General features: G+C 56.3%; 1 protein-coding gene across 1 annotated transcript; it reads left to right on the top strand.

Annotated features, from left to right (window-relative positions):
* Positions 1 to 2,027: 2,027 nt before the first annotated feature.
* LOC144259635 (ciliary microtubule associated protein 1A-like) lies at positions 2,028 to 12,681 on the top strand. Its single transcript, XM_077807936.1, has 6 exons — positions 2,028 to 2,136; positions 2,630 to 2,833; positions 7,301 to 7,402; positions 10,607 to 10,728; positions 10,886 to 11,026; positions 12,601 to 12,681. The coding sequence occupies exons 1-6, from the start codon at positions 2,028 to 2,030 to the stop codon at positions 12,679 to 12,681; spliced, it is 759 nt and encodes a 252-aa protein (XP_077664062.1).
* The last annotated feature ends 232 nt before the right edge of the window (positions 12,682 to 12,913 follow it).

Here is a 12,913-nt window from a genome sequence, read left to right as displayed (position 1 = left end):
GCGCTGATCCTAGCCCCTCTAACTTTCCTGCTGGGGGTCGTCCCTTCACGGTCACTGCCTCTGTATTTCCAGCTTTACCAATTTATCATAGTGATCCTTTGCCCTCTCTAGTATCTCCCAGCCAAAGATCTCAGAGTGCTTTACAGATATAAACACATTATATGGGATCAATATCATGATTTTACCTATTGGAAAACTGAGGCACAGAGACCGGTAGTCAGAGGCACAACCAGAGAGAGAACCTGGGAGTCCTGATGCCCAGGCCTGTTCTTCTGCTCCACGCCCTTTCCTCCCCACCCTCTCCTGAAACTCTGCATCAACAGCAGCAGCTTGCCCAGCACTTGAGATCTGGCAGAGCTGCAGAGGCCATGGTGTGTGGTCAGCAGCAGCTGTTCCTCTGAAAAACGGTGGGTTCTCTGCCTGCTCTGGGGATGGGACTCCCTCGTGCCTCTGTCGGAGTCCGAGCCCTGGAGCTCCCAGATATTGGTCTCTAGTCCCCCTGGAAATGAACTTTCCCCTTTGAGCTGTGGCTGACCCTGCCCCCATTTCTTCCCTTGGCGAAATTTCAGCTGGCTCCACCCACCGCTTTCGGGCGGCCTCTGTTTGTTGTCCCTGATGCCATGGTAGCTGGATAAAAGAGAAAGCGAGAGCATGCAGGATCTCCCTGGGGCAAACCTTATGAGGTTCTTTGCCTCAGGAAATCCCGGCCGCTGGGGCAGGTAGAGCTCCTTGGCCTTGCTGGTCTTGTCTCCTTGTGCAATTCATCCCCGGAGACCTTCCCGGTAGCCGGTGCGACCCTTGGCTGTGCGCGTCAGGTGCGGAGCGGGGGCGGCAGCCCAGCTGGAGCCCAGCGTGGCGTCTCAATGCACCAGCGCCTCTCCCTCTGTGTGCCAGGGCAGGCCTCCCTGGGGGGTGGCCTCTAATGCACCCCTGGGAGCGGCAGGAGCGCTCCAGAGAGCCGCGAAGGGGGGCTAAAAAAGCAGAGGGAAAGTAGGACCCTTCCTTGCCGTGCTGCAATCCACCAGGCCATCTCTCCTGCAGCCGCGCGACTGCTTCCGCAGGGCCAGCGCCGCAGGGCCAGCGGCAACGTCCCCACCGATTCCTCTCCCGGGCCCGAGACCCAGCAGAGAAAGCTTCATCCTTCATGGGGGAGGTTTAGATTGGATATTAGGAAAAACTTTTTCACTAGGAGGGTGGTGAAACACTGGAATGGGTTACCTAGGGAGGTGGTGGAATCTCCTTCCTTAGAGGTTTTTAAGGTCAGGCTTGACAAAGCGCTGGCTGGGATGATTTAACTGGGAATTGGTCCTGCTTTGAGCAGGGGGTTGGACTAGATGACCTTCAGGGGTCCCTTCCAACCCTGATATTCTATGATTCTATGATTCTATGATCCCCAGAGGGGAATCCCGGCTAGGGCAGAGCGCGGCTGTGGGACAAGGATGGCCGTGTCACCTTAGGGAGAGCCCAGGTCCGCCCGCCACCTCTGCCCTCGCCCCTGGGGTCGGGGCCCGGGGCACAGGACTCCTGCAGCGGCGTGCTGGGTTCTCTGGGGGACTGGCCTCCCCCGGGTGACGCGTGACGGGGCCATTCCCAGAGCAGCTCTCTCTGCTGACGGAGGAGAAATAATGATCCTGGCGCACGGAACCCTTCATCCGGGCATCCCGAAAAGCCGCCCAAAGACAGGGCTGTCGTGTGGCCATCCCCACTGTATCGAGGCACGCGGAGGTAAAGCAATCTGCCCAAGGTCATGCAGAGAGGCCGGAAAAGCTGGGAAGAGATCACAGGTTGCCTCACTCCCAGTCCCCTGCTCTAACCAGTAGACATGCTGCTGTGGTTTTAGATGTGCTGCTGCCCCCTACTGGAGTGTGACAGGCCAGCCTGTGTGTTGCAGGGGGATGGGCATCAAGTAGGCGTGGGGGCCCCATTCCCACCTGTGGGGGCAAAGGGCTGTTGCTGCTGCCCAGCCCTCTCCCTAACCGGGGCTCTCTGTCTCCTCACCAGCTGTGGGAAAGCACCGGGGATCCAGCATGTCTGCCGACGTCTGGGTGGGAACATGGAGACCCCACCGGCCCAGAGGGCCCATCGCTGCTCTCTACAGCAGTCCCGGGCCCAAGTATGGGCTCCCCACAAACGTAGGTGAGAGAAAGCGTCAGCGAGGAGCCGGCCAGGCCAGCGGGAAGGGGAGCCCCCATCCCCCCCAGGCTCCATGAGGAGGGGTGGCCCGGGGCTCTCCGCCAGCATCATGGAGAGAGGAACACACGGGCCAGCTGGCAGCTCCATGCACATGCCCAATGCTCTGCTTTGGGGGTGCTCTCCACCCGCAGCCGAATGGGGCTGCTCATCCATCCCGTGTTCACCCCAAGGGCGCCCCTCACCATGCCCCCTTGCACCAAGGGATCTCTTATTTCTCCCCCACTCACTGCTCTTCCTACACAACAAGGCCTGTGCTGAGGGAGCTCTCTCCTCCCCTTGCCCTCTCAGGTCTGGACTGGGGTCCATGCCTGCCCCAGTGGCCTGTGTGGAGAGAGCTCTGCCATGCCCCACGTTCCCTTCAGGGCTTTTCTTGGGGGCTCTCACTATCTGGCCCATGCCCTCTGCGCCCTGGCTCTACCTCTCCTTCCTGTTGCAGGTTACCCCCTTCACGACCCCTCCCGCTACCGAGACCCTGCATACAGCTTCGGCATCCGCCACCCCTATCTGCAGGATGAGTGCTCCCCGGGGCCCAAGTACATGGTGCCAGCCAAGATGACCATGAAGGGCAAAGATGGTAACCCTGCCTACTCCATCTATGGCCGTCCCAGGGATCTGATGCCCTTCCTGACCCCCGGGCCAGGTGAGTCTGTCCCCTTCTCACTCGCTCTGTACAGCCAAGCTATGTGGGTGCGGCTTAATTTGTGTGTAGTGTGTGTGATTTAATGCCTGTGATGGAAAATGTCAGCACAGGGTTGCTCCTTCCAGTCCATGCTCAAGGGCTCTGGACAATCCAGGTGTGTTTGTCCCGAGTGATAGAGCTCCCTGTAAAGCCGATTTTGTATTTATTTATTTATTTTTAAAAAGGCTCCATAGGTGATGCTGGCAATTACAGGCTGGTAAACCTGACTTCAGGTGCAGCCAGATTGGTTGAAAGGATGATAAAGAACAGAATGATCAGACACACAGATGAACACGATTTGGTGGGGAAGAGTCAATACAGCTTTGGTAAAGAGAAATCATGCCTCTCCCATCTATTAGAGTTCTTTGAGGGGGCCTACAGATGCATGGATAAGAGTAATCCAGTGGCTATAGCGTACTTGGACTTTCAGAAAGCCTTTGAAAAGGTCACACACCAAAGTCTGTTAAGCAAAGTAAGCAGCGACAGATAAAAGGGAAGGTTCTCTCATGGATCAGTAACTGGTTAAAAGACAGGAAACAAAGGGTAGGGATAAATGGTCAGTTTTCATGGTGGAGAGAGGTAAATAGCGGGGTTCCCCAAGAATCTGTACTAGGACCTGTGCTGCTCAGCATATTCAAAGATGATCTGGAAAAGGGGTGAACAGTGAGGTGGCAAAATTTGCAGATGATACAAAATTACTCAAGATAGTTAAGTCCAAAGCTGACAGCACAGAGCTACAAAAAATCTCTCAAAATTGTGCAACACAATGGCAGGTGAAATTTCCATGTTAATAAATGCAAAGTAATGCACCTGGGGAAAACATAATCCCAACTATACTTGCAAAATGAGGGGGTCTAAATTAGCTGTTACCATTCAAGAGAGAGGTCTTGGAGTCATTGTGGAGAGTTCTCTGAAAACATCGGTTCAATATGCAGCAGCAGTCAGAAAAGCTAACAATGTAAGGAACGGTTAGGAAAGGGACAGAAAAGACAGAAAATATCATAGTGCCACTATATAAATCCATGGTACGCTCACGCCTTGAATACTGTGTACAGTTCTGGTCACATCATCTTAAAAAAAAAGATTAGGGCTGTCAAGCCATTAAAAAAAATTAATCATTAATTTTTTAATCATGCAATTAACTGCAATTAATCGTGTGATTAAAAAAAATTAATCACGATTAATGAGTGATTAATCGCACTGTTAAACAGTAATAGAATACCATTTATTTAAATAGTTTTGGATGTTTTCTACATTTTCAAATACACATTTTCAATTACAACACAGAATACAAGGTGTACAGTGCTCACTTTAGATTTATTTTTTATTACAAATATTTGCACTGTAAAAAACAAAAGAAATAGTATTTTTCAGTTTACCTCATACCACTACTGTCGTGCAATCTCTTTATCATGAAAGTCGATCTTACAAATGTAGAATTATATACAAAAAATAACTGCATTCAAAAATAAAACCATGTAAAACTTTAGAGCCTACAAGTCCAATTAGTCCTACTTCAGCCAATCACTAAGGGTATGTCTACACTGCGAAATTAGGTCGAATTTATAGAAGTCGTTTTTTTAGAAATCGTTTTTATATATTCGAGTGTGTGTGTCCCCACAGAAAATGCTCTAAGTTCATTAAGTGCATTAACTCGGTGGAGTGCTTCCACAGTACCGAGGCAAGTGTCGACTTCCAGAGTGTTGCACTGTGGGTAGCTATCCCACAGTTCCTGCAGTCCCTGGAAATGAGATTCAAAAGTTCGCGGTTCTTTTCCTGTCTACCTGGCCAGTGCATCTGACTTGAGAGTGCTGTCCAGAGCGGTCACAATGGAGCACTCTGGGATAGCTCCCGGAGGCCAATACCGTCGAATTGTGTCCACAGTACCCCAAATTCGACCCGGCAAGGCCTATTTAAGCGCTAATCCACTTGTCAGGGGTGGAATAAAGAAATCGATTTTAAGAGCCCTTTAAGTTGAAAAAAGGGCTTCATCGTGTGGACGGGTGCAGGTTTACATCGATTTAACGCTGCTAAATTCGACCTAAAGTCCTAGTGTAGACCAGGGCTTAGACAAACAAGTTTGTTTACATTTGCAGGAGATAATGCTGCCTGCTTCTTGTTTACAATGTCACCTGAAAGTGAGAACAGGTGTTCTCATGGCACTGTTGTAGCCGGCGTCGCAAGATATTTTCGTGCCAGGTGCACTAAAGATTCATACGTCCCTTCATGCTTCAACCACCTTTCCAGGGGACATGTGTCCATGCTGATGACTTGGGTTCTGCTTGATAACTATCCAAAGCAGAGAGGACCGATGCATGTTCATTTTCATCATCAGAGTAGGATGCCACCAGCAGAAAGTTGATTTTCTTTTTTGGTGGTTCAGGTTCTGTAGTTTCTACATCGAAATGTTGCTCTTTTAAGACTTCTGAAAGAATGCTCCACACCTCGTCCCTCTCCGATTTTGGAAGGCACTTCAGATTCTTAAACCTTAAGTCAAGTGCTGTCACTATTTTTAGAAATCTCATAGTGGTACCTTCTTTGTGTTTTGTCAGATCTGCAGGGACAGTGTTCGTTAATCAAACAGCATGTGCTGGGTCATCATCCGAGATTGCTATAACATGAAATATATGGCAGAATGCGGGTAAAACAGAGCAGAGGACATACAATTCTCCCCCAAAGTGTTCTGTCACAAATTTAATTAATGCATTGTTTTTTTAACCAACATCATCAGCATGGAAGCATGTCCTTTGGAATGGTGGCTGACACATGAAGGGGCATATGAATGTTTAGCATATCTGGCATGTAAATACCTTGCAAAAGTGCCATGCGAATGTATGTTCTCACTTTCAGGTGACATTGTAAATAAGAAGCGGGCAGCATTATCTCCTGTAAATGTAAACAAACTTGTTTGTCTTAGCGATTGGCTGAACAAGAAGTAGGACTGAGTGGATTTGTAGGCTCTAAAGTTTTACATTGTTTTGTTTTTGAGTGCAGTTATGTAACAAAGAAACAAAATCTAAATTTGTAAGTTACACTTTCACAATATTGTCTTACAGTATTTGTAGGAGGTGAATTGAAAATTACTTTCTTTTGTTTATCATTTTTACAGTGCAGATATTTCTAATAAAAACTAATATAAAGTGAGCATTGTACACTTTGTATTCTGTGTTGTAATAGAAATCAATATATTTGAAAATGTAGAAAAACATCCAAAAATATTTAATAAATTTCATTGGTATTCTAGTGTTTGACAGTGTGATTAATCATGATTAATTTTTTTAATTGCAGTTAATTTTTTGAGTTAATCGCGTGAGTTAACTGCGATTAATCGACAGCCCTAAAAAAGATATATTAGAATTGGGGAAAGTACAGAAAAGGGCAATAAAAATGATTAGGGGTCTGGAACAGCTTCCATAAAAGGAGAGATCAAGAAGGCTGGGACTCTTCAGCTTGGAAAAGAGACGACTAAGGGGGGATATGACAGAGGTCTATAAAATCATGAGTGGTGAGGGGAAAGTGAACAAGGAAGTGTTGTGTTATTTACCCCATCACATAACACACAAACCAGGGGTCACCCAATGAAGTTAATAGGCAGCAGGTTTAAAACAAACAAAGGGAAGTATTTCTTCACACAACATACAGTCAACCTGTGGAACTTGTTGCCAGGGGATGTTGTGAAGGCCAAGACTATAACTTGGTTCAAAAAAGAATTAGATAAGTTCCTGGAGGACTGGTCCATCAATGACTTTTAGCCAAGATGGTCAGGGATGTAACTCCACGTTCTGGGTGTCCCTAAGCCTCTGACTGCGAGAATCTGGGACTAGACAACAGGGGATGGATCACTTGAAAAATTGCCCGGTTCAGTTCATTCCCTCTGAAGAGCCTGGCTCCAGCCACTGTCAGAAGACAGGACACTGGGCTAGATGGACCATTGGATTGATCTGATGACCATTATGTTCTTATGTTACCCTGGAGAGATGATTCCCCAGCCCCATAGATATCGCTGCCAAGGACTGATCCTGAGAGTCAGCCTAAATTCCCTTCTTGTTAATTCTATGCCATTCCTCCTAATTCCCCTCCTCCTTGTGTAGCCTCCTTGCTAATCCCGCTCTGTCGCAGGCTTCGCACCCTTCTGATATTTGCAGACTTGTGTGTAGAGCGCAGGGAGCAGGGCAGGAGCACTAGATATGGGGGGAGTTCTTAGTTACTCTAGTCCCACCCTCTCCCAGCAGGGGACATTGTGGGGAGCAGGGCAGGGTGCTGGCTGTGTGGGGAGCTCCCAGCGACTCTAGCCCCAGCCTCTTCCAGCAGGGGGTGCTGTAGGGCGTAGGACAGGAGCGCGGGCTATCTGTGAGCCTGCCAATCAGAGGGGTATGGGGTGAGCCCCTCCCGTCTATGATCCGATATTATCCTCCCTCTTTGTTTCAGGTCGATATTCTCCAGAGAAGGCAGGGAAATGGGCCTATCGCTCCGCGCCCATCTACTCGCTTGCTTCGCGCACGAAGGAGTTTGCGAATGACCAGACTCCAGGTAGGAGAGCCCACGGGGCTAAGCTCCGACCCAGCTCCTGCTCCCCCCGCCCCACTGCATGGCTGGCCTCGAGGTTCCAAGGTGCAAATCAGTGCCCGTTGGCTCAGACCTTTGTCTGGATTCTCCCCTTCCCCTTCCCGGAAGCCCTGACTCGAGCACATGCCTGTCTCCCCGCCCAGGGACCCTAGAGCCGGTTCACGGCTTTCCCAGCCTCTTATCCAAAGCGGGTGCTACGGGGCAGGGTGGCAAGAGACTGTCAGAGAGGGGATCAACCCACCGGTTCGGGGTGCGAGTGGACCCTGGATTCTTGCAACTGCTGAATGCTGCAGAGAGGCCAGAGCCGCTGGAGGAGACGATTCTGCCAAGCCTGTTGCAGGATTGGTCCCGGATCTGTTTGTGATCATCCCTCGCCCCCCGACTGCTCAGCTTCTCCCCAGCACACTTCTGGGAGAGGGGCCTGGTTCAGAGGGTGTGACCGGCACAAGCTGGGGGATAATGATCATTCCCCACGGCCCTGCACTCCCCCAGTTGCTCATGGGGGAGTGGGGCAGTGCAATCATAAAACAACCAGCTAATTGCAGCTTCCCCAACCTGGAACGTCATGCCTGGGCCCCGTACGCTCGGCTGGCTGTGCCAGAATCCAAGCCCTTGGCAATGGAGCGCCAGGCGGGGATTTAGGACCCGAGAGATGGCAGGGGTCAGTTGGGAGTTTCCCCGCTGACGTCACTGGAAAGGGGGGAGTCACCCTGTTCCCAGAGCCGTGCACAGGGCCCAGCTCTCCCCTGGGGATACCGTTGCTCTGGGTGCCCGCCCTCGATGCCAGCGCAAAGCTCGGCCGGCTAGGAGAGCGGAGACGGGCTGGACCCGGAGGCTTGTGAGGGGGCTTTTCAGATGACTAAGGCCCAGGTAGATGGGGCTCTCGGAGCGGGGGGTCATGCCAATTCGTGGGGAGACACTGTTCCTGCCCCTCCAGGAGCAGCAGGCAGTCTTGCTGGCTCCTTAGACCCAGAGGTTTTGGCGCCCGCAGCTGATCGAGTCCAGGGTCCCCATCTCGGGGGGGCCCCGGCAACCGGGGGAAACGAACCCAAGTGGTGCGGCCACCCCTTGCACCGAGTCGCAGCCACTGGCTGAGATTTGGCCCGCGCGCCCCTCCGTCATGGCGGGGCAGCCAATGGGAGAGAGCAGGGCTGGCCTCACCCAGGGTGGGAAGGGAGGGATGCCACAGCCTCACAGCTGCCACTGCCCTCCCCCGAGCCCTCCCCAGCCTCACCTCACTCCTGCCCTCCCCACCCCTCCCCATTCCCTTCTGCCCTCGCCCCCCTGAGCCCTGCCCTTCCCCAGCCTCAACTCACTCCTGCCCTCCCCACCCCCCGTTCCCTTCTGCCCTCGCCCCCCTGAGCCCTGCCCTTCCCCAGCCTCAACTCACTCCTGCCCTCCCCACCCCTCCCCATTCCCTTCTGCCCTCGCCCCCCCGAGCCCTGCCCTTCCCCAGCCTCACCTCACTCCTGCCCTCCCCACCCCCCGTTCCCTTCTGCCCTCGCCCCCCTGAGCCCTGCCCTTCCCCAGCCTCAACTCACTCCTGCCCTCCCCACCCCTCCCCATTCCCTTCTGCCCTCACCCCCCGAGCCCTGCCCTTCCCCAGCCTCACCTCACTCCTGCCCTCTCCACGCCTCCCCATTCCCTTCTGCCCTCGCCCCCCCGAGCCCTGCCCTTCCCCAGCCTCACCTCACTCCTGCCCTCCCCACCTTCCCATTCCCTTCTGCCCTCGCCCCCCCGAGCCCTGCCCTTCCCCAGCCTCACCTCACTCCTGCCCTCTCCACCCCTCCCCATTCCCTTCTGCCCTCGCCTTCCTGAGCCCTGCCCTTCCCCAGCCTCACCTCACTCCTGCCCTCTCCACCCCTCCCCATTCCCTTCTGCCCTCGCCCCCCCCGAGCCCTGCCCTTCCCCAGCCTCACCTCACTCCTGCCCTCCCCACCTCCCCATTCCCTTCTGCCCTCGCCCCCCTGAGCCCTGCCCCTCCCCCTCCCCAGCCTCACCTCACTCCTGCCATCCCCACCCCTCCCCATTCCCTTCTGCCCTCGCCCTCCTGAGCCCTGCCCTTCCCCAGCCTCACCTCACTCCTGCCCTCCCCACCCCCCGTTCCCTTCTGCCCTCGCCCCCCTGAGCCCTGCCCTTCCCCAGCCTCAACTCACTCCTGCCCTCCCCACCCCTCCCCATTCCCTTCTGCCCTCACCCCCCTGAGCCCTGCCCTTCCCCAGCCTCACCTCACTCCTGCCCTCTCCACCCCTCCCCATTCCCTTCTGCCCTCGCCCCCCCGAGCCCTGCCCTTCCCCAGCCTCACCTCACTCCTGCCCTCCCCACCTTCCCATTCCCTTCTGCCCTCGCCCCCCGAGCCCTGCCCTTCCCCAGCCTCACCTCACTCCTGCCCTCTCCACCCCTCCCCATTCCCTTCTGCCCTCGCCCTCCTGAGCCCTGCCCTTCCCCAGCCTCACCTCACTCCTGCCCTCTCCACCCCTCCCCATTCCCTTCTGCCCTCGCCCCCCCGAGCCCTGCCCTTCCCCAGCCTCACCTCACTCCTGCCCTCTCCACCCCTCCCCATTCCCTTCTGCCCTCGCCCCCCCCGAGCCCTGCCCTTCCCCAGCCTCACCTCACTCCTGCCCTCCCCACTTCCCCATTCCCTTCTGCCCTCGCCCCCCTGAGCCCTGCCCCTCCCCCTCCCCAGCCTCACCTCACTCCTGCCATCCCCACCCCTCCCCATTCCCTTCTGTCCTCGCCCCCCTGAGCCCTGCCCTTCCCCAGCCTCACCTCACTCCTGCCCTCTCCACCCCCTTATTCCTTTCTGCCCTCACCCCCCAAGGCCTGCCCCTCCCCTCCCCAGCCTCACCTCACACCTCACTCCTGCCCTCCCCACCCCTCCCCATTCCCTTCTGCCCTCACCCCCCCAGTCTTCCCCCTCCCCAGCCTCACCTCACTCCTGCCCTCCCCACCCCTCCCCATTCCCTTCTGCCCTCGCCCCCCTGAGCCCTGCCCCTCCCCAGCCTCAACTCACTCCTGCCTTCCCCAGCCCTCCCCCTTCCCAATCTCACCTCACTCCTGCCCCCCGCCCCCTCCCCCGGAGCTGCCCTGTCAGATTTCTGATTTGTCCACAGTGGTGTTTGAATGGCAGATCTGACCCCTGCTGACCCGCTCTTCCCCCCATCCCAGGGCCTGCCGCCTACGGGCTCCCCCCAATGATCGGGCCCAAGGTCGTCAGCAAGAGCTCTGCCCCCAACTATTCCCTCCTGGGGCGCAGCTTGATCGGCACCTTCTGTGAGGACCTGAGCAAGGTGAGAGGCATCAGCGGCTCGGGGGAGATGGGGGACGCGCCTGGCCGTGGGGTTCAGGCTGCCGGCTGGGTTGCGGCTCGGCCTGCTTTGGGGGGGTGGGGGCGCCCCTGGGGGGGGGGGCCTGTTGGCGACTGAGCTCCCCTCTCCTTGTGTGCAGACGCCAGGGCCCTGTAACTACCGGGTGGTGGAACCCAGCGTGTACAAGACCCGGGCTCCTCAGTACAGCATGCTCGCCCGCAACATGCTTCCTGGGGACAACACGCAGAAACCAGGGCCCGGGGCACACAGCCCGGAGAAGGTGAGGAGGCGGTTTGGGACACACACACACACATGGGCTCACAAGAGCTGTTGTGGATGGGACGTGGGGGGGGTGGTGCAGTGTGTGTGCAAGTGGGGGGGGTGATGCAGTGTGTGGGTGTGCAAGTGGGGGTGATGCAATGTGTGTGGGGGGGGTAATGCAGTGTGTGTGTGTGCGAGTGGGGGGATGATGCAGTGGGTGTGTGGGTGACGGACGGTGTATGGGTGGTGATACAGTGTCTCTGTGTTTGATGGGCCATGCAGTGTGCGAGTGGGGGGGTGATGCAGTGTGTGTGCGAGTGGGGGGGTGATGCAGTGTGTGTGTGTGCGAGTGGGGGGGTGATGCAGTGTGTGTGCGAGTGGGGGGGTGATGCAGTGGGTGTGTGTGCGAGTGGGGGGGTGATGCAGTGGGTGTGTGTGCGAGTGGTGGGGTGGGTGATGCAGTGTGTGTGCAAGTGGTGGGGTGGGTGATGCAGTGTGCGAGTGGGGGGGTGATGCCGTGTGCGTGCGAGTGGGGGGGTGATGCCGTGTGCGTGCGGGTGGGGGGGTGATGCCGTGTGCGTGCAAGTGGGGGGGTGATGGTGTGTGCGAGTGGTGGGGTGGGTGATGCAGTGTGTGTGCAAGTGGTGGGGTGGGTGATGCAGTGTGCGAGTGGGGGGGTGATGCCGTGTGTGTGCGAGTGGGGGGGTGATGCAGTGGGTGTGTGTGCGAGTGGGGGGGTGATGCAGTGGGTGTGTGTGCGAGTGGGGGGGTGATGCAGTGGGTGTGTGTGCAAGTGGTGGGGTGGGTGATGCAGTGTGCGAGTGGGGGGGTGATGCCGTGTGCGTGCGGGTGGGGGGGTGATGCCGTGTGCGTGCAAGTGGGGGGGTGATGGTGTGTGCGAGTGGTGGGGTGGGTGATGCAGTGGGTGTGTGTGCAAGTGGTGGGGTGGGTGATGCAGTGTGCGAGTGGGGGGGTGATGCCGTGTGTGTGCGAGTGGGGGGGTGATGCAGTGGGTGTGTGTGCGAGTGGGGGGGTGATGCAGTGGGTGTGTGTGCGAGTGGGGGGGTGATGCAGTGGGTGTGTGTGCAAGTGGTGGGGTGGGTGATGCAGTGTGCGAGTGGGGGGGTGATGCCGTGTGCGTGCGAGTGGGGGGGTGATGCCGTGTGCGTGCGAGTGGGGGGGTGATGCCGTGTGTGTGCAAGTGGGGGGGTGATGGTGTGTGCGAGTGGTGGGGTGGGTGATGCAGTGTGTGTGCAAGTGGTGGGGTGGGTGATGCAGTGTGCGAGTGGGGGGGTGATGCCGTGTGCGTGCGAGTGGGGGGGTGATGCCGTGTGTGTGCGGGTGGGGGGGTGATGCCGTGTGTGTGTGTGGGTGATGGAGGGGGTGTGTGTGCACACAGTGGGGGAGCTAAGGTCTCATGCAGGATTGTAGTTGTGGGCGGGGGGGGGGTGCCTTGAGATCTGACGGGGGAGGGGGCGTGTGTGTGTTTCTAACGTGGAAGCCAGGCTCTCCGCAGTGTACCAGCGGGTGCTGGGGGGAGGAGCTGAGATCTCACGCACTGACCCTGCGGTGTTCTGCCCCCTCTCCCTGCAGTACGTCCAGCAGCGTGGCCAGACCTTTGGGATCCGCCACTCCGACTACCTGGCGCCCCTCATCGTGGACGTGGTGGATTAAGCGAGCGCGGCCGGAGGAGCCGAGGGAGCGGCTGATCGCGGGCGTTAGTGAGAGGGACGGGCTGGACAAGAATTATGCATTTGAAAATCTTTACTGACTTAACACTCTGTGCAGTCGTCTTTGGCGAGTCAGCCCCCAGCTCCTCAGGCCCAGGGAGACCCGGGGAGCTTGGGCCTGGCTCCTTCAGTCGGACAGTGGAACTGGAGCAGGCCATCATGTGAGTGCTGAGCTC

Source organism: Eretmochelys imbricata, chromosome 1 (assembly GCF_965152235.1).
Source record: "Eretmochelys imbricata isolate rEreImb1 chromosome 1, rEreImb1.hap1, whole genome shotgun sequence".
Classification (NCBI taxonomy): domain Eukaryota; kingdom Metazoa; phylum Chordata; order Testudines; family Cheloniidae; genus Eretmochelys; species Eretmochelys imbricata.
Note: the sequence above shows the minus strand (reverse complement) of the source record. Positions and strands in the feature narration are given on the sequence as shown.